This window comes from Arvicanthis niloticus, chromosome 6 (assembly GCF_011762505.2).
Source record: "Arvicanthis niloticus isolate mArvNil1 chromosome 6, mArvNil1.pat.X, whole genome shotgun sequence".
In the NCBI taxonomy this organism is placed as follows: domain Eukaryota; kingdom Metazoa; phylum Chordata; class Mammalia; order Rodentia; family Muridae; genus Arvicanthis; species Arvicanthis niloticus.
Window position 1 is genome coordinate 58,778,702 of NC_047663.1, and position 23,513 is coordinate 58,802,214.

The 23,513-nt window shown below is 44.8% G+C and overlaps 2 protein-coding genes across 2 annotated transcripts in view; one reads left to right on the forward strand and one right to left on the reverse strand.

Annotated features, from left to right (window-relative positions):
• Positions 1-23,134, reverse strand: Trim16 (tripartite motif containing 16). Its single transcript, XM_034506684.2, has 6 exons — positions 22,322-23,134; positions 13,553-13,648; positions 7,982-8,215; positions 6,212-6,377; positions 5,838-5,933; positions 1-2,582 (listed from the first exon to the last, which is right to left on the reverse strand). The coding sequence occupies exons 1-6, from the start codon at positions 22,808-22,810 to the stop codon at positions 1,999-2,001; spliced, it is 1,665 nt and encodes a 554-aa protein (XP_034362575.1). The 5' UTR covers positions 22,811-23,134; the 3' UTR covers positions 1-1,998.
• Znf286a (zinc finger protein 286A) overlaps positions 21,296-23,513 on the forward strand; it is a 30,191-nt gene continuing 27,973 nt past the window's right edge. The window contains exon 1 of the mRNA XM_076936617.1: positions 21,296-21,580. The gene's annotated coding sequence lies outside the window, so the exon portion shown is untranslated. The remainder of the gene's footprint in view (positions 21,581-23,513) is intronic.

A 23,513-nucleotide genomic window follows, 5' to 3' on the forward strand; every position in this document is an offset into this window, starting at 1 on the left:
TGACAAATAAATATTTTTTGGTATAGGAATAAGTATACACTCTTAGTTATTACTACATACATGTGTTGAAAAGCCACACTGAATTCCATAAGTATACAGTTATTGTACATCAATTAAAAATAAAATTCAAGACAAAAAAAATTTTTTTAAAAAAGAAAAGAAGAAAAGGCAGGCCAGGAAGACAGGATTCTCTCCTTTGAATAGTTTCTCTAACTGCTAACTCCAGACATTCAAACACTGGTCTCTGCCACTGAAAAGGTCCTTTGTTGAGCTGAGTATTGCACTGGTAACTCATGCTTATAACCCGAGCATTTGGAAAGCTAAGAAGAGAGAACTGAGTCTGAGGCCAGCCAAGAATAGACAGTGTATCCCAGGCTAGCTTAGGCCACATCGTGAGGCCCTATCTCAAATAAAAAGGAAAAAAAGATTAAATAAATAAATAAATAAATAAAACCAAAAACCTTTTTGATTGTGTTCAGCAGGAAAGGGAGGCAAACAGTGATCCCTACCCCTGCACAGATCTCCTACTGAGAAACTAGTGTGTGGCTAAACCTTTGGCCCTCTCAGAATCTCAATAATCTGAGTAAGTCTGAATCAAACGAGGTTCAGACTTGAGAGAAGGCCATTGATTTTGCAGGAAAACTATTTCTGCTAGGAGAGGTAATGCGTTAGGTCACAAAAAATATCTCAGTGCACACCAGTGACATAAGGAAGTAGGTGAAAAGTATTTAAGTCCTTAGAGACAAAGGCACAGTCTTAGAATCACATCAAATAAGTCTAAAGGAACACACGGTTGAGACAGGATCACAAGACTGGTTGAACAGGAAGGTTTGCCTTGACACAGGTCATGGGAAAAGACATGGAAGTAATATTTCTGGTAAAGCCCATCAGGAACTTAGGTTAGGGCAACAGAAATCCATCTTAAGATGGTGTGCATAAAGGCTTGATGGGTGTTCATCATCTGTCTAAGGGAGAATGAAGTCATCAACAGGTTGTCAGGGGAAAATGAAATCGTGGTAGAAAGTATCAACTTAGAGCAAACACACAGGTATTGCTCCTGGGAGAGGTGAATACTGTCCCCAAATACCTGAGGAACTATCTGTTTGCATAAGAAAATAGACAAGTCCATGAAGTCTGGGTAACCTTAGAAGAGGGGATGACTACTCCTCTCGAAAGGACCTTGCTAAAACATTTATTCTAAATCTTGCTGTTCAAAACCATTATGTACTGCTGATGCTGATGCTGATGCTGATGCTGATGCTGATGCTGATGCTGATGGTGATTCTGATACTGCTGATGATGTGTGAGGGATGAGGGCTCACTCAGATGGTGCAAGGCTGAATGACCAAGTTGAGCCTGGCACATGCAGAAAAAAACAAACTCTTAAGAGGGATGCTGAAAACACTGTTGGCTGTGTGGTTTAGCATGTGGTTTACTTCTTATGCACAACATTCATGATCTAATGAGGTAAGCATAGCATATAGTCACAAGTCCAACAACAGACTTGAATTCCAGCTCTGCCCCCCATTATTGGGTGACTAGACAAGTTAGCTGACCATCCTGGCCACCATCCCCTAATGTGTAGCATAAAGACAATATAAACATTTACCCCATGGAGATGCCATGAACAAACACAGAGAAGGCACTCCAAACTCTGGCCAGTACATAAGAAATGCACAGAGACGTGTTTGTGATTTATTATGATCCCTGTGCAGTCTGGTTATGGTTTGAAGATCCCTAGTTGGAAATTCTGGACGAAGGTTGACAATCACCTGAGCAGACAGGAGACTATCACTAGAAGATTTGGGGAGAGGCTTTGGTGCCTAGAGTTTCTGCATTCATGCAAGAACTGTATTGAGAAGCAGGCAGGAAAGTTCATTCAGAACTCACACAATGTCTAAAGCCAACTAACATCAGCAGATAATTCTGTCCACCTTAAAATACCAGCTCCTGCCCAGTTGTCACAGTTAGCAAAGTCTGGGAGTCAGATCCTAGAGTCTAGGGAGCAGCCTCCACTGAGGACACAGCTGGCTTCTCAGGCTCCTCTCCCAGATCCACAATCCGGATGGCATTTTCTTTCTTAGACAGCCAGAAAGCAGCATAGACAGGCTCCGAGAACTTGCAGTCAAACTTGTGAATCAGAGTCATGGCATCATATTCTACGCCATAGAAGGAAAGGGTTCCTCCTGGGAAATTTACATAGATGCCAAGCCTCCGGAAGGGGCTGGTCTTGAGCGGGGTCTCTGTGTCACTGTGCCAGGCTGTGAAGCCCTTCCCATTCCAATGAATGTTCCAGGAGAAACTGTTTCCAGAAATGCAGCTGTTCCGTTCCTCCCCCTTACGGTCAATGCCTTTGCAGGTCAGGCCAACATAGGTGCCTGCTCCAGAGATCTCCACCTCAAAATAATACCTGTGCAGGTACAGGCTCTGTTGGGACAGCACCTGCCGCCAGTACAGAAACCTACTGGGGAGGTCCGGGTAGGGGTGTTCCCAGGGCGTGGTGTTGGTGACCTTGCGGTTGTCCTCCTGCAGGCGAAGATACCTGTGTGCTGTGTCTGGGTCAAGTGTGATGTCACATGCATCTGAGGAAACACAGAAAACAGCTTTAAGCCCAAGTGACCCCCCACAAGGAATACATGAGAAAACACCCATCTTTTGGTTTTATTTTCCCATCCAGTGCTCCCTAGGAGAAGGGGTAGGTGAAAACCAGTGGAGCTTTCCGAAGCTCAAGTCGATTGTCACCTGCTGTAACATCTGAGCTGAATAAAGAAATTAACTCGTTCATTCATTCATAGACTGTACACAGGAAGTCCGGTGTTACTCCATGGATCTGAGGTGAGGTGAGAGATTCAGGACATTGTATACCTACATTTGACCCACCCATTCATTTGTTAAGCATTTGTCCAGCATTTAACATGGCAAAGCCTTAGACATGCTGTCAAATGCAATTCCAAAGACTAATTAGGGCACCTCCTGCCCAACTACTCCAGTAACACAAAATCATTACTTTTGCCCTCATCCCTCCTGCAATCCAGACAGCAGGAGGTCCTGTAGACTCCAGCCAGTCCTTCCAAGACTCCTACATCACCTGCATCACTTGCATCTAAGCCAGAGGCACATCTTAGCTGGAATAGTGTCACTAGCATGTCCACAACAAAAATAATATTTCAAAAGATATGTTGTATTACTACCTAAAATAATATTCAAAATGTTGAATGCTTGTTAAAAAAAAACACTTATAAGAAAGACAAATTACACAAAGATATTCTTAACTTTTCATTTTAAAACCAAGTGACATTTGTTATATGGTATTAATTATGTTTCTAAAATAAACATGTGCTTCTGAAAGGAAACAAGAGGGAATAACGTGTGTGGAGGCCAAGACATTCCAAGCAAAGCAGCATTGCAACAGGAGCGAGATAGTATGGGCTGCTGAGGCCCACGTAACAGGCAGAGAAAAAGGTGGGCCAGCAGTTGCTCCCCAGAATCGAATAGAAGCAGAGCTCACTGGCATATTTCAGAAGGACGTCACCAAGATGAGCACTGGCTATAGGGAAGTCTGGCTGGGAGGAGAAATCTCATGAACGTGTATACTATCCTGAAGGACCTTCTCACTTGAAGTTCCAAATTGACATTTAAGAGGTGCTTGTATTTATTATACATGACATGATATTTTGTAATACATTTATACCATAGAATGGCTAATGCAGGTTGATTAATGTATAACCTCACATATATCATATGCATTGCTGTTGTATATCAGTGGTGAGGATACTTCCGTTTTTCAAGTCTCTAGTATTATTGTATAAGTTCTCTTAAACTTATTCTACCACAAAGCAGCACATAGTGTGCACCACGTGCCTGCCTGGTGCCCTCAGAGGTCAGAAGAGGATATTGGATCCCTGTAACTGGAATTATAGACAGTTGTGGGTGCCCATGTGTGTTGGGAGCCGCAGTGCCAAGATGGTGCGGACCTCCTGTCCTCCCACTTGTAAACAACTGACTGCGCAGGTGCAAAAGGCAAAAGGCGCGCCAAAGTCACTGCCCATCCCGGGGCATAATATGGGGTGATGAGTGAACAGCCAATCAGAAGTGAACACGCCACTCTAGGGTATATATAGCAGTGACTTTCCCAGGCTTGGGGTCTTTTCCGCTTTTGCTGTTACAAGAAGTAAGGCCTCGTCTGTAGTGATACCCGATTACTGCCTCTGTGTCCTTTTTCGCGGGCGAAGGGGACACAAAAGAGGTGAGCGCAATACATGTGGGCGCTAGAAGTACGGTGCTTTTGAAAAGGGTAACAGCTGGGCATAGGCATGTGTCTCTTATATTTTTGGATGTGACCCTAGCCTTTAATGGCTGAGCCATCTTTCCAGCCCAGGCATGCATCTCTAGTTGAAGCTCTTGAGAGGCAGAGGCAAGAGGAGGAGGGAAAGAAAGCCAGCCTGGCCTACATACATGCTGAGACCCTGTGTCAAAGAACAAAATGTTTCCAGAGTACATCAATGCAGTAACAATAAGATCTTATAAGGACAGACTAAAAATGAAGCACATAACAAATGGTCAGGACTTTTAAAAATACCCAAATCTTGAAATGTAAAGAAATCCTGAGGGATTGGTACAGGTCAGCAAGGATTCAGGAAACAAGAATCCCAGTTAGCTTTAACTGTAAACTTGACATAGCCTGGAGTCACCTAAGAGGAAAGCCTCAATAGGATCACCTTGATCTGATTGGTCTGTAGGCAAGTTGGAGGTGGGGAGCTTATTAATAGTAACTAATACAGGAAGACCCAGCACACTGTGAGAGGTACCATCTCTAGGCTGAACAAGAATGCCCCCTAAGCATAAGGCTGTGATTGAGCAAGCCAGAAAGCACCATTCCCTCACTGTTTCTGCCCCAAGTTCCTGCCTCGAATTCCTGCCCTGACTTCCTTAATGATGGACTGTGACCCAGAACATAAGATGAAAAAAAATCTCCTCCCCTACGTTACTATTGTTCAGAGTGGTTTATCACAGTGACAGAAAGGAAACAAGAACACATGGAAACATCTGTGTTCCTGGGCTCAACTTTGGGCCAATGTGGTTGTTTGAAAGAGAATGGCCCCCAAAGGCTCAACTATTTGATCCCCCAAAGGCTCAAACAGATCCACTAACTGGTCACCAGTTAGTGGATCTGTTTGGGAAGGATTAAAAGGTATGGCCTTCTAAATTCTAAAGGAGGAGATGTGTCACTGGGAATGAACTTTAGGGTTTCAAACGCTTATGTTTCTCTCTCTCTCTCTCTCTCTCTCTCTCTCTCTCTCTCTCTCTCTCTCTCTCTCTCTCTCTCAAGGTTGTGTCTCAATATGTAAACTCTCAGCAACTGCTTCAGCACCATGCCTGCTTGCTGCCATGCTCCCTGCCAGGATGGTCATGGACTCTCTAGCCCTCTGAAAGTGTAAGCTCCCAATAAACACTTTCTTTTATATTTTTTATACATTGCCTTGGTTATGATGTTTTATCACAGCAAAGCAAAAATAGCTAAGACATCCAGGAAAAAAACTGCAATGTTGTCAATAATACTGCAACAATACTAATTTCCTGCATGATGTATCATAGTTATGTATGATGTCAATGTTTTGGAGAAACTGGTTGATAGTAGAATATGTAGGAATTTTTTATCCAATTTTTGCATTTTTAATTTATTTCAAAAAAACTTTCAATTAAAAGCTGAAAAGTGTATTATTTAAGAATAGATGAAGGTTACAAGAATGCGAATCCTCTACAAATGGTTCTTGCCTTGGCAAAAAGCATTCCTCTGCCCTCAGCATGTCTCAATGTGGCAGCCTTTCACAACTTACATTGAAGAAACTCATCCCGGGTTTTGGGCTCAGGTTTTGAGGTCCTATATTTTCTTTGAACAATGGCAGACACTTGAGTTCTGATGTCATATTCCTCTAAAAAAAAATCAGAGAGTTGTAAATGAATTCCTGTCCAGGTGGCTTCAAGAACCCAAGAAAAGGGGCTGTGCTTCCCCAGGCTTCTCAAAGGTCTGGTGCCTGAGAACTTGGACACACTCAATGTACCAGACAACCCTTGCTGGAGAAGATTCCAGAATGACACAAAATTTACATCAGCATCAGCAAAAAAAAAAAAAAAAGGCTTTGAAATGGATCGTTTTCCCTCCCTTCCCAGGTTCCCCCTTTCTTCATCACTGTTCCAGAAAGTGCCTCACCTTCCCTGGAAAACTCCTGGAGCTTTTCCTTATAGCTTTCTAGCAATTGGATCAAGTGCAGAGTTGACTCTGTGATGACCTTGCGGATGCCTGAGAGTTTATCCTTCAGCCCTATGTAAACGCTGGGGAAGGCAGTGTCCTCTGTCTTCTTAAGCTTGCAGTACTCCTGTAGAGAGAGAAACAGAATCAGGCAGATTTTCTTGGCATGTGTCTTTCTGCATTTGGGAAATGGGCTGATAACAGTGCATGCTTCACAGAGAAAGTGCACAGAAAGTCTGCTATGCTGCTAGACAAATATTTCTCAACCTGTGGGTCATGACCCCCTATAGGACCAACAGAAAACAGATATTTATATTACAACTCATAACAGTAGCAAAATTATAGTTATGAGTAACAATGAAAATAATTTTATGGTTGGGGATGTCACAACATGAGGAACTGTATTAAAGAGTCACAGCCATGAAGCCCTGTGTTTGACCCCACACTGTGTCATAAATCTGGTATGGTGGCTGCTACCTATAATTTCAGCATTTGGGAGGTAGAAGCAGGAGGATCAGAAGCTCAAGGTCATCCTCAGACACATAGTGAGTTAGAGGCCAGCCTGGGATATATGACATCTCCATAAGAAGAAAAAGAAGAGGAGGAAGAGGAAGAAGAGGGGGAGGAGAAAGGGGAAGAGGAAAAGAAAGAGAAAGAAGAGGAGGAGGAAGAAGAATTACAAACAGAGAAAAAAGAACTTATTCTTATACTTTTTAGAAGAGATCCTGGAAGAATCCCATGGACTGGGGAGTCAAATATTCACATTTTCTTTGTGTCTTGAAATTGCAAAGCAAACCAATGTAAAGAACAAGAAATCCTGTTCATATTTTTGTCTCTCATCTTTGGTACCCTTCTCTCACTTGATGAAAGATTCACTATGGCTGCCTTTGGGTACTAAGGTTGCAAGCAGTTTGTTTGTTTTTCATACATTTCTGTTTTTCACTATAAGTATTTAGTTTTCTGTAAATAGAAGGGGATTGTTTCAAAAACGAAAGCAAGAAATTGTTTGTATTTGAAATAGTAAAACTGAAAGAAAAGCTACACATTATTTACTCTGCCCTGCCATTGTTGCTAGGTGAGGAATTTGATACCCCTGAGAGTTTGGGTGACTGTTCTTTTAAAGCTACACAGTGGTATCTAAAGTCAGATCTAGGACCATGTATTGTGTTATCCTATAAGACAGCAGGTTCTTGAGACCCAGCGCTAACTGGTTCATGCCTCTTGTGTACAGTGATATCTTGTGAGATGGAAAGTTCCGTTCCCTTTCCTAAGCCTTCCTCAGTTTCAGCCCTGTCTGAAAACCAGCAGTCTCTCTAGTCTCACACTGTCACGCAAACCTCCGATTCTCTGTGCTCTTCACTTGCCCCCCTTAAGTCCTTCACAGTTGCCTACCTGTCTGGCCCTGCCAGGTTCATCTTCCATCACTATAGACGCCATACCCATTCCTTGTCAAAGCACCATGGCTCCTTAAACCCGTCCTGATTTTTCATGCTCCTGTCTTTGCAGAAGCCTTCTCTATCTGGAACATACAGCACCTAGACCTTGACCCACCTTCCAGCACATCCCCTACTCTGATCAGTCCTCTCCATCCCTCCTGGATTACTGTTTTCTGATGAATCAAGACCTGACTCCTGTGCTTTTGCAATTCCTTGTACAATGAGACAGTCCCATTCACAGGTGTGTCTCAGGCCAGATGCCTCAGAGGTCCCCTGCTTCACCCAGCCTCTGTACCTCCAGAAAGAGCACAGTGTTGCTGATGGAGGCCAACTTCTCCAGCTCCTGCTTGCTTCTCTCCATCTCGATGCTCCTGTGCTCCAGGTGGGTCTTGATGCCATTGACCTGATTCAGTGCAGCCTGTTCTTTCTCCTCTAAGAAAAGCATCACATCAGCCTGGGCCTTCCTCACAGCCGCAAGGAGTTCCCCAAACTTCTCTTCAGCCACAACCTTCACCTCTGACACCGACACCTGATGGGGATGGAGAGGGAGGCAAGCAAGACTTTGTTACAGAGACTTCCAACTTGGCCAAAGCTCAGCATTCATAACCGGGAAGGCAAAAAGCCCAAAGAGTATGGAACACCAGACTGAAAAAGACAATTTTGTTCTTGTAGGAATTCTGGGTTCCTGGGGAAATAGATGTACTCTCTCCGTATATACTGATGAATCAAGATCTGACATTCCTGCTTTTACAGTTCCCTGTATGAAAAGACAGTCCCATTCACAGGTGTGCCTCGGGCCTGATGCCTTGAGGGTCCCCTGATTCCACAAGACTCTGTACCTTCAGGAAGAGGAGTGTTGCTAACGGTTTAGTATATATTGATTCAGTGGTTCTCAACCTTCCTAATGCTGTGACCCCTTTAATACAGTTCATCATGTTATGATGACCCCCAACTGTAAAATTGTTATCGCTACTTCATAACTATTTTTGCTACTGTTTTGAATCATAATGTAAAGATTTGAGTCTTCTGATGGTCTTAGGCAACCCCTGTGAAAGAGTATTGATTGTCATAATGGCAGTACCAGTATTCAGTATATTTGATAAGTACATTTCAAGAGACAGAGAAACAACTGGGCTGTTTTGTGTAAGCATTCTCAGCATCTCATTATGCCTTGTTTAATAGACTGTTGACTGAGCCAAAAGTGCATCTGAGATTACAATGTTTCTAGGGGACAGAAGCCCCCCAAGACTCTTCCATTTCCTCCCTGCAGGCAGTCCTCACAAAGGTTTAAAAAAGTGTTGGTGAAGGAAGTGACACCTAAGCAGTTGCATATGACTCTGTGCACTTCCTGAGAAAGTCTTGAGTATTGTTTCCTTTGCCCTAAACCCTGTCTCCCCACCGCAAAGCCCACGGTTCATCCTCCACCTGCCTCAGCATCTTTCGCACACCCCCACCCACATATCTGGGCTCTCTCTCAGGTTCTGTTTTTTATTCTTCCTAACTGAGGGCCAGGGCTGGACATCAGGCCTCCAAGGGAAGCAAAAGCAGTTAATCTCCTCGGTGAGGCACACAAGCACCCCTCTCTCCCAGGCAAGATCCCTCTCTCCAGGCAGACAGCCATTCAAAATGGGTAACCTGGTAAAGAAAGGGCTGTCCCAGTGTCTGTGGGAGCCAACACCTTCGAAGAGCTAAGTCAAGAAGGAATGATGGCAGCAGATAGGAGAACCATTGCCTGCTTCTGGCTAGACCTTGCAATGCAAGGCTAGAACACATAGTCTCCAATCTGCCCTAGATCTACAGCTGATGGCACAAAAAAGAAAACAAGCAAATGGTGTGCATGTGTACACACACACACACACACACACACAGAGATACATATACATACACACACAGACACATACGGAGACAGAAATACACAAACACATACACACAAACACACATACACACAAACACACATACACACACAGAAATACACATACACACACACATACATACACACATACATACAAACACATACACACATACACACACAGAAATACACATACATACACACACATACATACACACATACATACACATATACACACACATACATACATATACACAAACACACATACACACAGAAATATGCACACACATACATGCAAACAAACATATATACATACATACACATACACACAAACACACATACACAAAAATACACATACATACACACACACACACATACCGGAACGCATCCTGGAAAGTGTATGGAATGCCCACATGCTCACTGCATATCAGCTTTTCCATTACCTGTTGGTTTCCTTATGACGGGGCAGTTGAACAGAGCTAGAAGCAGATTCACTGTGGTATCATTAAGAAAGAGGGCAGAGTGCAGATTTTCCCCAAATTCCTCCAGCTCAGACCTAGAAAAGCCCTGGGATGGGAACTCATTCCAGCACTCTGGCTCACTCACCATTCCCACCCTCAAGCAGTAGGGTGTCATGAGTCGTAGAAGCAAGGAAGAACTCCATGCTCTGCCTACTCCCTATCCAGACAGGCTTTAAACTCAGCAGTCCTCCGGTCTCAGCTCCCCACATGCTGTTGGTCACCATAAAAGCTTGTGTTCACTTTCTGAAACCAGGGTGTGTTTACACGATATGGAGGCTGTGGAGATTTTTTTTACTCAGAGCTCCAGAATTGTACGTACCCTGGGCTGCTTTTCTTGTGCATAGGAGAGTGGTCTCTACGAGCAGATCACTAGTCTCACTAGTCAAGAATTCCTGGGTTAGTAAGTGGTGTTTGCTAAGACCTGTGCAGTGCCACACTGCTTGGGTTTGGCCTCTCTGCTTTCTGGCCACTTTTTAAACTGACTCTAAAATCTAGGAATGGGAAAAAAAACATGGCAATCAACATGAGGGTGCCATGGGAAAGGAACATAATTCATTTAGCCTCCATAGTTACAATATGTTGGTTCTTCATAGAAGAACAATTAGGTGAAGCTAACTGCATTAGTCTGAAGACGAAATTCAAGAGCACATCCATCAGAGAGCATCCTGAGGAAGGCTAGCGGAAGGGAGGCACCGGAGGATGGATGAGACTTCTGCTGTGGCCTCTCCTTCCTCAACCTTCCCACTGAGAAATTTACAGGTGAGTAAAATGTGTGACGGATGCCAATTACTTCCCTAACTACGACAGGTAAACTATGCAGAGAGAGAACCATGAACATATATCAAAGTGGTCAGTAGCTAACGGTTTAAAAACCTAAAGGTGGTGTGCATGCCCAGCAGTCACCAAATCATTCTCCCATCCAGTCAATGAGAAGAGTCCAAGGCAGGTCCTAACATCTCTCTGTATGTCTCCACATTCTTTGTAGTGAGGACCATTGCAATATCTCTCTGGCCACCATGTTATTATATGAACTAATTAGGGATCAAATTAAAGAGCCAGAACAAGGTAATGTCCTGTGTGATTCTTTAAATCATCGAGGACTTTCCAATCAAGTCTCTCGGATGTTACAAGAACTGTTATTTTCCTCTTTCTTTCTTTCTTTGTTTCTTTGTTTCTTTCTTTCTTTGTTTCTTTGTTTCTTTCTTTCTTTCTTTCTTTCTTTTGAAAGGCATTACACCTATAAGAAAGAAAACAAGGTCTGTATAGAGGAAGCTGACCTCTCACATGAGAGACTACTTAGCTTTATTCTCAGTGCACACCTCATGGCCACAGGCAGCCATGAGGGTCCTGGAGAGAGAGACAGGAGACTGTAGGCATGTCAGTTCCCTCCTAGAATATAGGGAGCTCCTCCATTGACAGGTTTGCATGGGAGTCAGAGGTAAGTGCCACACTGTGATCTAGCCTGACTTAGCCTCCATGCCAAGGGGCATGAAGGGAAGCATAGTGTCTTGGCCAGCAGGGTATTAAACAGGGACCTGGGGAGGTCACCTGAAAGAGAAGATGGGGGACAGGTAAACGCAAAGAATCATGGCTTGTCTATAGGCTGATCAAACTATACTTTTTACTTTTTCACACAGGGGTTATATACACAAAAAGGCAGGTTGTGGGGAAGGGGATGACGCAGGAGTACAGGTGTTTAGGGGGAGTACAGATATCTTTTAGAACAGAGTATCAACTGGGTGAAGGTTCAGGGGACAGGACACTATGACTCCGCCTATGATTCACTTGTCTTAATCTAAGTTGGTACTATCTACCAAGGCTACCCAAGGTTTATGACTATCTACAAGATCTATGACTACTTGTTCCTATCTAGGCTGGTAAATTTCCACCAAAGCTGTCTGTTTACAATATCTTATAGGTATCTGTTTCAGTGTTTTTCCACAGAGACCCGAGACTTTGTGTTAGCAGGCTGACTTAGGTCTATGGCTGATTTTAGGCCTTCAGTGTATAAGCAAAGCTGCTCCTGACAGAACAGAGTAGGACCATAAACCTATCCGAAGCTTTAAGGGAGAAGAAAGGCTTATCAACTATGTGTCTTATGAGGGAGAGACTGCAGGAATGTGGCTGGTTTCTGGGAGACATAGAAAGCACATGAGTTAGAAGGCCTGTGATCTAACAACTGTGGGTAAGGAAGGTTTTATCCTTCAGCAGCTAGTTGGTTATAAACACTCAGGAGACAGAAATTACGTTGGGTAATAGATTAGAATAAATGTATAAGTGAGAGGGTGGGTGGATGAAGGGATGGGTGGATGAAGAAATGGGTGGGTGAAGGGATGGGTGGATGGGTGGATGAATGGGTAGATGGATGGGTGGATGGGTATGTAAATAAATAAATGATAGGTGAGCATACAGGTGAGCAATTGGATAAAGGATGGATGAATGGTGGACAAACAGACAGATGCATAGAATCATTCATTCTCAGCATGCAAGATGATACTGCCAACTCACTGCCATAAGGAAGGTGACCTATATTCTCTTCTGAGTCGTAGCTCTTGGCTTGTCATCAATGAAAGGTATTTATGGAACTTACTTTGGGAAGTTGAACACAAGCCAGAAGAGCCTAAAGCTAAGCATCCTGTCATAGCATGGCCTTACCAAATGCCACTCACAAGTCTGGGAGTTCTTGGTTCTTTTTTCCAGCTTCCAGCTTCCAGCATACCACCCTCTTGAGATAGAAGAAACCAGGAGACACATGCTCCCTGGAGCTCTGGCTTACACACCTCCAATCACAAGCACACACGTATATACACGTTCCTCCTCATTAAGAAAGCATATACGATCTTGATGTGGTGGTGTGTGTCCAGCAGCACTTGGGAGGCTACCACAGGAGGATTGCTAAGAGTTTGGTGTTAACTGCTCCATATGGTGAGTTCTCGGCTAGTGTGAGCTACAAAGTGAAACTGTCAAAAAGCAAAATTTAAAAGGAAAGAGAGAAATAATATGCACATATAATATTGGGAAAGCTATTAATCTGGATCTATTTCATATTATTAAAAGGTAAATCATTTACCAGGTTTAAAAACTTAAGTCAACTTTTAAAAAATATTTTTATTACAATTTTATGTGTATAGTTTTTTGCCTATATTTATGTCTATGTATCACATGCCTGGTGCTTATGGAAGCCAGAAGTATTCATTATACTCTGGAACTGAAGTTACAGATGTTTCTGAGCTGCTGTGTAGGTGCTGGGAATTGAACTTGGGTCTTCCAAAAATGCAACTGGTACTCATAACCAGTGAGCCATCTCTTCAACCTACTTAAGCCAATCTTCTAAGAAATCCTGGCAAGGTGAAGGCACCTCATAAAGTGGCCGACTGTGCCTACTACTTTCACTTGCTGAGATCTCTGATAGGGCTTCAGTCTGTGTCCTACAACCCCAAATGGCAGTGGCACACAAATACGTAATAGCCAGAGAAGTGACCTGAACCAAACTTACCAAAACAGACTTGTGGTTGGCTTGGAGCCTGGCGATGGCATTTTCATTCAACTTGAGCTTCTGCTCCAGGTCCAACTGCATGCACCGAAGGTCCACCTAAGGGAGAAGGAAAGGATTAAGGAGGAAAGAGAACGGGGTATACAAATAGTCCCCATTGGCAGTGGCTTTTGCTGTCCTTCATGTCCCTGCCTTTCTCCCCAGAAAGGAAAGCATGACATTTAATCTGCTCTCAGAAGCTGCCCTAGAGGCATAAAGGGTGAAACAGGTGCTAGTGGCCTCCTGGGACTGAACTCAGCATGAGCCAACTGCCATGGCCCGAGATGAATGCTGTGCTGGTATGTAGGTCATTTATGTCCCACTGTAGCCACCTTCTGCCTGTGCCCTGAGAAGTTAATTCAGGATGAATTCAAAAGTAGTAGACTAATTGTTTGGCAGAGGAAATCTCAAGACTGACTAACATTCAAGCTGAGTCAAGCATGGCAAGCATTGCTCACTATGGTAACTAACCCAAGAGACAGAAAGAGAGACGGCGGGTGGGGGGTGTCCAGAAAATGTGCAAGTCAAGGAAAATAGCAAAACTGAAAGCTGCAAACAGGTGGATTCTAAATCATTTGTAAACAGATAAAGGGATTCACCCTGTTAGAGAAGTGTCTCACGCTCTGCATGGGACATAGGGAACATGTCTTGAGAGCAAGACCTCTCATCAAAAGGTCCAGTTTTTGAAGATATTTGAAACAAGAGAAACTAAACTGGGATTGTCATAGAAGAGGTTCTCTGCTCAACAAACAACTTCCTGGTGAAGTGTTTTAGAAGATTCAGCCAGCAAGGCATACAGAGAGGCTACTACAGTTGTCACTCAAGGGGACCGAGCTACATCTTGGGCTGGCAGGGAGCCTGACAGAATCAGCCATGTGGTTCTGGCTTTGCAAGGGACACCAGAAAGCTAGTGTGACCAGACAATGTGTGGCAGTATGACCTTCTCCAAGGAGGCCCTGAAAGGATGCTGTGTGAAAGTAAGATGAAATTTGATGAAACCCAGAACCATAGGGTATCTTCTAAAGAAAGCTGCAGGCCTGGAGTGCAGCCTTCCCAGGAAAAAGGCTATGTGTGCTGCCCAGAAGAGAGTGCCATTTGGTACCCAGATAGTTTCATCCCAAGCCCCAGAAGTGAGCATGACGTTATAAAACATATAAATTATAAATTAAACCAAAGCAAGGTAACAAATATATAACATATAATACTATCTATTTTAAATATTAGTGCATTGGGAGGCCTATAATTGGACAGGGAACAAGGAGGCAAAGCTAAGCATGGGAGAGAGAGAGATGAAGAAGAAAAGAGGGAGCGGAAGATGGGAGCAGGCGTCAACCAGTGTAGCTTTGACCAGCCTTAGGCAGAGATGTTATGAAAAGATTAGGATAGTTGGGATATACTGTCTAATCTGTGTTGGCACCTTACCATTATCAATTGGCCATGAAATTATTGTGTGGGCATCCTGGGATTTGAGTATTTGATGATATATAAATCTGATTGGTTAACTATAAGCATTAAGAATTTTGATTTAATGGGTTAATGAGTATTGTGATATCTAACCCCAAGGCTGGTGGCAGGCAGATGCTACCACCCCGCTAATATCTCAGTGGCCCTGGGCTGACTTGACTGAGAGGTATCTATCTAACCCTGAGGATGGCAGTGGGACTGAGACCACCAGCCAGTACCAGACTCTAGTATGGGAACATGGTGGCGTGTCCAGAAAGCTTCTGCCGGCCATCTTTTCTAAGACCTCCAGCATATATTACATACATAAATTACTAAATATCTCTCTGTGTGACTCAGCCTGAACGTTAGTCAGTCTTGAGATTTCCTCTGCCAAACAATTAGTCTACTACTTTTGAATTCATCCTGAACTAACTTCTCAGGGCACAGGCAGAAGGTGGCTACAGTGGGACATAAATGACCTACATACCAGCACAGCATTCATCTCGGGCCATGGCAGTTGGCTCATGCTGAGTTCAGTCCCAGGAGACCACTAGCACTTCATCCTTTGTGTTTGTGTGTGTGTTTGTGTGTATGTAAATATATATACATATGTATTATGTAATATGTATTATGTATTATATGTAATATATTAATTACCTTGCTTTGGTTTAGTTTTTCCTTGTTCTGCCCCATCCCTCCCTTTTGGAGTGAGAATGCTTACTCTGTGCCTTGTCTATCAGAACTGTGTAAACTGTGTGTTGATCCTACAGAGGCTCACAGTTAGGACATTGCCTTCAGTCTTGGAAGAGACTTTGGACTTTTGAACAGTACTGGGACTGTTAAAAACTACGGGATTTTTGAACTGTGTTTTTCATTGTGAAGCAGCCATGTGCCTATGGGGGTACGAGGATGGGTAAAACGTTCCGGTTTGAATATGAGATGACTCCTAGAGCCCCGTGTGTTTGAATACTTGGTGTGGGTGCTGGGAGTCGAGCCTGGGTCCTCTGGAAGAGCAGCAAATGCTCTGAACTACTGAGTCATGTCTCTAGCATTTGCTCTCTGCTTCCTGACTGCAGATTCAACATGAACAGCTAACCCAGGCCCCATCCGTCTTGCCTTCCCACCATGACAGATTGTACCCTTCCTAAGCTGTAAAGCAAAAACTCTGCCTTCCTTAAGATCCTCTTCTCGGGTATTCTGCCAGAACACCAAGAAAAGCAATTAACCAACAGCCACGCATTTCTCATTATTTTACAACATAATGCCTCTAAATATCTATTTCTTTACCTGGGGCATAGGGATACAATGCCTACGTCCTCAGGGTATGAGAGAGTGAACTAAACAAAATTAGTTCTGATAATAAGAACTCTACAGAGCCAGGTACACTGCAAATGGGTAGTGTCAATAATGCCACCCTGATAGTTATCAACAATCACCTTGCTTGCTGCCTTCGCTCCTTTCAAGCTATACCCCATGCAGGCAGGTTCTGCCCTCCATACACCCCTGCCCAAGCCAGAGCACGTGCCTCCCTGGGAATCTTGGGTCTGCCAGCCTTGACCTTTCACTCTTATCCCTTGGGCTCAGAGAACACCTTCTTCTGCCAAGAAAAACCAATTTGTCAACATAGAGAACCTAAGCCTTTGCAAACTTCAAAGTCACTGCCACTTTCCTGTGTCCACAAGGGCATGAGATTTATGCTTCTGTCTGTGTTTTAAACTAATAGACCTTAGAAGTCATAAATTAAAGTCAGTAAGTCTCTGGCTGTTTCCCCATGAAGCCTCAGGGAGCTTCACACCTCCCTCCAACCCTGCCAACTCCTCTCTCTACACCCCACTAAACACTCTCTCTCTCTCTCTCTCTCTCTCTCTCTCTCTCTCTCTCTCTCTCTCTCTCACACACACACACACACACACACACACACACACACACACACTGGGGGGAAACAGCTGAAGGCAGAGCACTGGGACATTGTGGAGGGCAGGCAGGCAACCTTTGCTCAAGCTCTTGATCACTGGAGTGGAGCTGAAGGCACCTTAAAGCGCACACCCTTGATACTTGAGACCTGGTGCCTAGCAGTGGGGCACCAGGAAAAGGAGAAAAAGGGTGCCTGACTTGTTGGAGGGCAAGCTTGGAATCTTATGCAGTGACCCATTCTGGACAAGAAGGGAAATGTGAACTGCTTGCTGGAAGGAATTGGAAGGCACACAGAGCATGCCTAGAACCTGGCTCATCTGAGCAGCGGTGCCCCCAAAGACTTTAAAAAAAAAAAAAAAAAAAAAGCACTGATCTCTCCAAGCCCTACAGAGACCTGGGGTGTCCAACAAAGGGCTTCTCCCCTCTGTCCTCAGACTTCCATAAAAGGAGAAAGGAATGCCTATGCACCAAGCGAGGAGCTCTGAGTCACCACAAAGGAAACACTCCCAATTACCACACAAGGTGGGGCTGCTTTAGTGCCTCGTCTCTCCAGTTATTCCTGTTCCTAGAAAATGATAGGCTGACTTAGACTGACCTCGGGGTTCCCTAAGAGAGCAGCAGCCACACACTCATCCCAGGACCTGGCACACCCTGCCTCAGAGCCGGACCGTGGTGCCTGAGAGCACAGGCAGCACAGGGTTGGAACAGCATTGAGAAAGGATGGTACTTCGGGCATGAAGACCCTGTTCCTGGCTGTAGGGCTTGGCCAAGTCATTTACTGTGAACTCTGTCGAAAGGCAGACTTCACTTTTAGTATCATCAGAGCTAGAACTGGAGTCTGACTCCATTCCTCATTGACTGGATCGGAACCTGCGGACATGCCAGCAAAATCGACTAAGTCACCCACACTCCTGGCTCTTGGAACACATACTATGGGATAGCATGGTGCTTGTGAGCAAACAGGTTATATAATACTGACCCAAAGATACTCATTTAGGTTTCTGTGAGAAAGTATTATCCTGAGTGGCCCCATTACACCTATTGGCCTCCTGCAAACGACTGGGTGATGCTGGTTGACAGCTCTCCAGACAAACTCAAAACCTTCCAGTTCTAGAATGGTTGATACCTTCTCTTCATGGAGTCTATGCAATCAGGGTCCATCTTGACTATCTGGAATCAACGTTAAGTTTAAAGCTAGCCCAGCACTAGTGGTCTTCAAAGGCCTTAGGCAAGACTTAGCTCGGCCTTCCCTCCTCCAGGAGCACTGCCCTGCTGTCACTTCTAGTCCCTCCTTCAAACACACAGCAGTTGTGTTTCACCAGCCCTTTGGCATGTGTGTGTCTTCCCTTCCTGAGCCAAAATTCTCTGAGGGTACACGGTACAGCCAGCATCCCACTTCCCCCATCAGATGTACTCTGAGGAGCAGAAGGGAACCATACACACTTTGTGGGACAGAGAAAATAACAAAAGTGGTCCCAGGAACCCAAATTTCAGAGAGACAGAGAGACACAGACAGACAGACAGACAGACAGACAGACAGACAGACAGAAGGCAGGAGAGATGAATACCTCATTTCCTTGGTGGCAGGTGAGATTTTGACAAGATAAAAAAGGAGACTCAGGAAGCTGACCCAGAGCTGAGAGGAGTACTGAGCTCCCTGGAGAACAGCTGGGCTCTGGAAGTTTATCCGGATGGGACAAATGATCAGGTGCATCCAGCTCCCAACCCCTCAGTTTTCATCCATCAGTCTAACTGGTAGTAACCATGAGCACTTCAGAAAGGGCTCACATGGCTGACAGAACCGTCACTCTGTGCCCTCCCAGCTGACCTCGCTCTGCCATTTCCTGTACACAACATGCCTGCATGAGTTTATTAGCCCTTACTGGCTCCAAAGTGACCTTCAGAAAGCTAGTACATGCAGGAGAGACTGGCTGAGAGGACTGCTTGGCTTCTGGAACCTAAGATATATCTAATATGTTTTTCAAAAGAATGCTAATGGTGCTTGTATCTTTAAGATACTGTCTCCTGAACTGGCCTCTTGGGCTCCTTGAAAGAAATCTTTTGACTCCTAAGACTTGGTGGAGCCACCCAGAGTGTGACTGTTCCTACTTAGTAAACATGCCCCTGTCTGATAATAAGGACATAGGATGCAAAGGACATAGCTCTCTGAAGCAAACCAAAAACCAGAAGGGTGCATGACACAGGCTGTACCTCCCCACAGCCTCTCAACCAGAATGCCTCATTCATTTTGTACTGCACAGCTCTCCTAAGATGTCTAATCTGGAGCGCCATATTGCTCCTCCACATCTGGGGCTCCGTGCGTGCTCCATACTGCTCCTCCTACCCAAAGCGCCATCACCCAAGCCTCCATGGCATACTAAGTGGTCTATACTTCAGTTTATATTGCATCTGTGTTAGCACAGAGCATTTCCGAAGGAACCAAACAGATGTTCTGATCAGAGAAGAAGGATGTGGAATCTATAATCAGGGTGGAGGACTTCCTCTCTACTCTCTTATGTTATTTGATAGAGTTTTTTTAACACTGTCATGCACAGGCTTTCCAATTAGAAAATAGTAAAATTCAGATACTATATCCAAAGAGAATAGTAACATGCTGGGCCTAGATGTCTCTAATGTCTCTAATATCTCTAATGTCTCTGTCTCTCTGTCTCTCTGTCTCTGTCTCTCTCTCTCTCTCTCTCTCTCTCTCTCTGTGTGTGTGTGTGTGTGTGTGTGTGTGTGTGTGTTGTTGTTGTTGTTGTTTAGGTCTGGAGAGTAAATACTTGCTCACTCTGTAAAGTGCTTGCTGCACAAACGTGAGAACCCAAATTCAATACTCAGAACTCACATCTTAAAAAACTGAGTGTGCCAAAGGGATGGCTCAGCCATTAAGAGCTCTGACTACTGTCCAAATAGGCTGAGCTGACTGGCCAGCAAGACCCAGGGATCCACCTGTCCCTTCCTCCCCAGCATTGGGAGATGAGCACACAATACTATGCCTAAATGCTTTGCAATCTTTAAATCTTTTAGATTTATTTTATGTGTATATTTGGGTTCAATTCCCAGCACCCACAGGGTGGCTCACAACAGTCTGTACTTCTGGTGCCTGGCACGCAAGTGGTGCACAAACATACATGTAGACAAAACATCCATATATGTAAAAGAAAAATAAATAAATCTTTTTTAAGCCGGGGGCTAGAGAGATGGTTCAGCCATTAAGAATGCTTGCTGCTCTTGCAGAGGACCTGGGTTTGGTTCTAAGCACCTACATGACAGCTCACATCAGTCCATAATTCCAGTTCCAGGGGAACTGACACCCACTTCTGACTTCTACCAAAACCAGACACATAGGTGGTGTCTACACATATATGTAGCCAAAATATACACATAAAATAAATCTAAAATATTTTCAGACTACAAAACATTTAGGCATAGTGCTCAGAGCCCAGTGCAGGGGAGGAAGGGACAGGTGGATCCCTGGGTCTTGCTAGCCAGTCAGCCCAGCCTATTTGGTTAACTTCAGTCCAAAAGAGAAAGCCTGTCCCATCTCAAGCAAAACATAGAACTATTGGCAGTTGATACTTGCTGAGGGAGAGAGAATGACTCTTCTTTGAGGGTATGGTCTGACAGGGTTCCCGTGTTCTCATAGATGGCCCCACGTCCATGTTCAAATAGGCAGCATTAACTAGACTTATTAGGGTATTTTAAAAAGAAGAAGGAGGAGGAGGAGGAGAAAGAGGAAGAGGAGGAGGACATTGAGTTGAGAGTTGCATATTGGGTGGATACAGAAGAGTTGAAGAGATATGATTATATGGGAGTACATGTAATCATATTTCATTGCATACCTATAGGATATTCTTGAGTATAGAGACCTTTTTAAAAATTTGACAACTCCTGAAGAGCATCCCTGAGGTTGCATCTCTGCCTCAACACACATGTGCACATGCATGCACCCACAGGCACACACACCCGCATATAAAACAAATGAATAAATATTATAATGTTGCAATTTGAGGGTCTTCTTTCATTTTTCTCCAATAAGATGGCATTCCAGAAGCTTCCACGACTCTCTCATCAACTGTGTAAACTTTAACAAGTACAACAAAGACCTTCGGAACCCTCCCTCACCTAATAATTACTGAACTATCGGATGGGAAAATCCACAAAAAAAAAAAAGTATTTTCAAGTTGGGCGGGGCCCTTTCCTTTGATGTATTTGTTGACTTCCATACTTTCCTTACAGGACATCCCTTGATACTAGAAACACTGGCAACAGTTGACAAGTGGCTTCCCAGGCCGGAAGTGATGACTCATTAGCATCTGGAGTGTAGAACTCTGCAGAACTACACCCATCAGGACTAGAGAGAGTCTACCTCTGCTACAGGCACAAAGGTTAAGTTAGGAAAGTTTCTTGCCCAGACACCGCTTTCCTTCACTGCCTAGGGACACAAGCCACAAAAAGACTCTGGATGTGTCAACCATGGGCAGTGCAGAGAGGAAACTGCCTTGAGCATGAACCAGGGTCGAGTCAACCATGCTTCCTACTGGGGCCACTCAAAATAGGAGAAATAAAACATGGAAAATTTTTGGAGTCCACCAGCAAGGTCTCATCTGGGCTCTTGGCTTTAGGACAAAGGTAAGCAGTGCTCCAGAAACGGTTTCTTAATCTGATAGAAGTAAAATTTCAGACTTCGAGCACGGTGTTTCTTAGGCACTCCTGATAGCCTATCTGGTAAGAAACCTTGTATTTTCCATTAAGTAGTCCTTGGCATTAACTTCAGTGTGCTTTCAAATTCTGTTGGCTTGGCCTTTTGTTTTGTTTTGTTTTGTTTTGTTTTGTTTTGTTTTGTTTTGTTTTGTTTTAACTGGAATGCAACATTTTGTGTTAGCTTCTTTTGTGGGTTTTGCGGTTAAAAAGAGAGAGAGAGAGAGAGAAATGTAGTCTGAGGCTTCTTCTTTTCCCTTGGACTTCTGCCAAGGTTTGTATTTCCTGGGTTGATGGTGAATATGCCTCACAGATCCTGCCCGAGGGAAATACCATCCTCCTGAGGCTAACCTTCTGCAGCCCACACCCAAACACACATTGCCAAACACTAACTAGAAACAGCAGAAAATTCCCACCTAAGGGCAGAGACAATAGAGACTGCAGAGCAACAGGGACACCGAGATGGGGACAGTGACCCACTTTTGTTTCCAAAGCCAGCAGCTATAGATACTCACACCAGATCGACACCCAGGCACTATGACTAAAGTTCTTGTCTATTGACTCGGAACAAACTGGCATCAACAGAGCCACAAATGGCAGCATGTGTGACCTCTCCCTTGGGGACACCACCTCCCACTGGCCCCTCTCATGTGGACAGACCCCATCACTCACCTCTTTGTTCTTACGGGCTGCATCCAGGGAGACAGTACTGTCGCCTCTGTGTTCACCCTCGCCACATTCCTGGCAGATACACTGCTGGTGCGTGTGGCAGAAAGAAACCAAAGGGCTGTGGTGGGCAGGGCAGGTACGCAGATCCTGGTCTTTTGCGGGTTCGGTTAGCTGGTGGCTGTGCAGTTTGCTGTTCTCCTGGTGTGGCCGCAGGTGCTCCTCACAGTAATTCACCATGCAGGTCAAACAGGACTTCACTGCCCTTACTCTGCTGGCCCCGAGACAGAAGTCACACAGGATCTGCCCCTCCTCTTCATCACCAGGAGCGGAGTCAGGACCCTGCTCCTGGGTTTTGTCGTCTGGCTTGCTGAGAGGCCCCGCATCTTCTTTTTCTACTGGGATAACTGCCTCAGGGTCTGGGCCAAGAGGGGCCAAAGGGTGAACAGTGACCCCGGTCAGAGGCCCTGGGGCAATCAGATCCAATTCAGCCATCTGGAGGCTCTGCGGACTAGGACTAGGGCGTCCTTCCTCGGTCCCTTGGCTCAGGATCTGTGTAGCCCAAGTCAACCCAGAGAGCCCCGCCTAGCTGATTGCAGCTACCCTGAGACATTAACTGTTTCCTTCCTCTTGAGGAAGCTCAGTTACCCAGATAGGAGGAGGCTCCTCCAGATTGGCCAGTAGCCAGCCACAGTGACAAGGCTCAGAACTGCCTTGCCATTTGGCTCCTATGTCTGTTCCCTGGCCCAAGTTTCTTCTTCCCATTCCTAGTCCAGCCCAGAAACTTCTATTCTTATGGTACTCATTCACCTCCCATAGGCTCTTCGGGAGACCACGTGTGCCTGTGGGACTGGAAAGAAAGCAAGATTCCTGAGCTCTATTGTAAGCCTCTGCGGCTTTGAGTGTTCCCACAAGCTCCCACAAGCTCTCTCTCGCTCTCTCTCTCTCTCTCTCTCTCTCTCTCTCTCTCTCTCTCTCTCTCTCTCTCTCTCTCCCTCCCTCCCTCCCTCCCTCTTTCCTTCCCTCCCTCCTTTCCTCCGTCCCTCCCTCTCCCTCTGTCTCTCTCCCTTTCTCTGTCTCTCTGTCTCTCTGTCTCTCTGTCTCTCTCTGTCTCTCTCTCTTTCCCTGCTTCATATATTTTAAAGGGGTTCAAAAAGGTAAGGACTTTGGTAATAGGGCAGCCGCTAATCCTAAATGC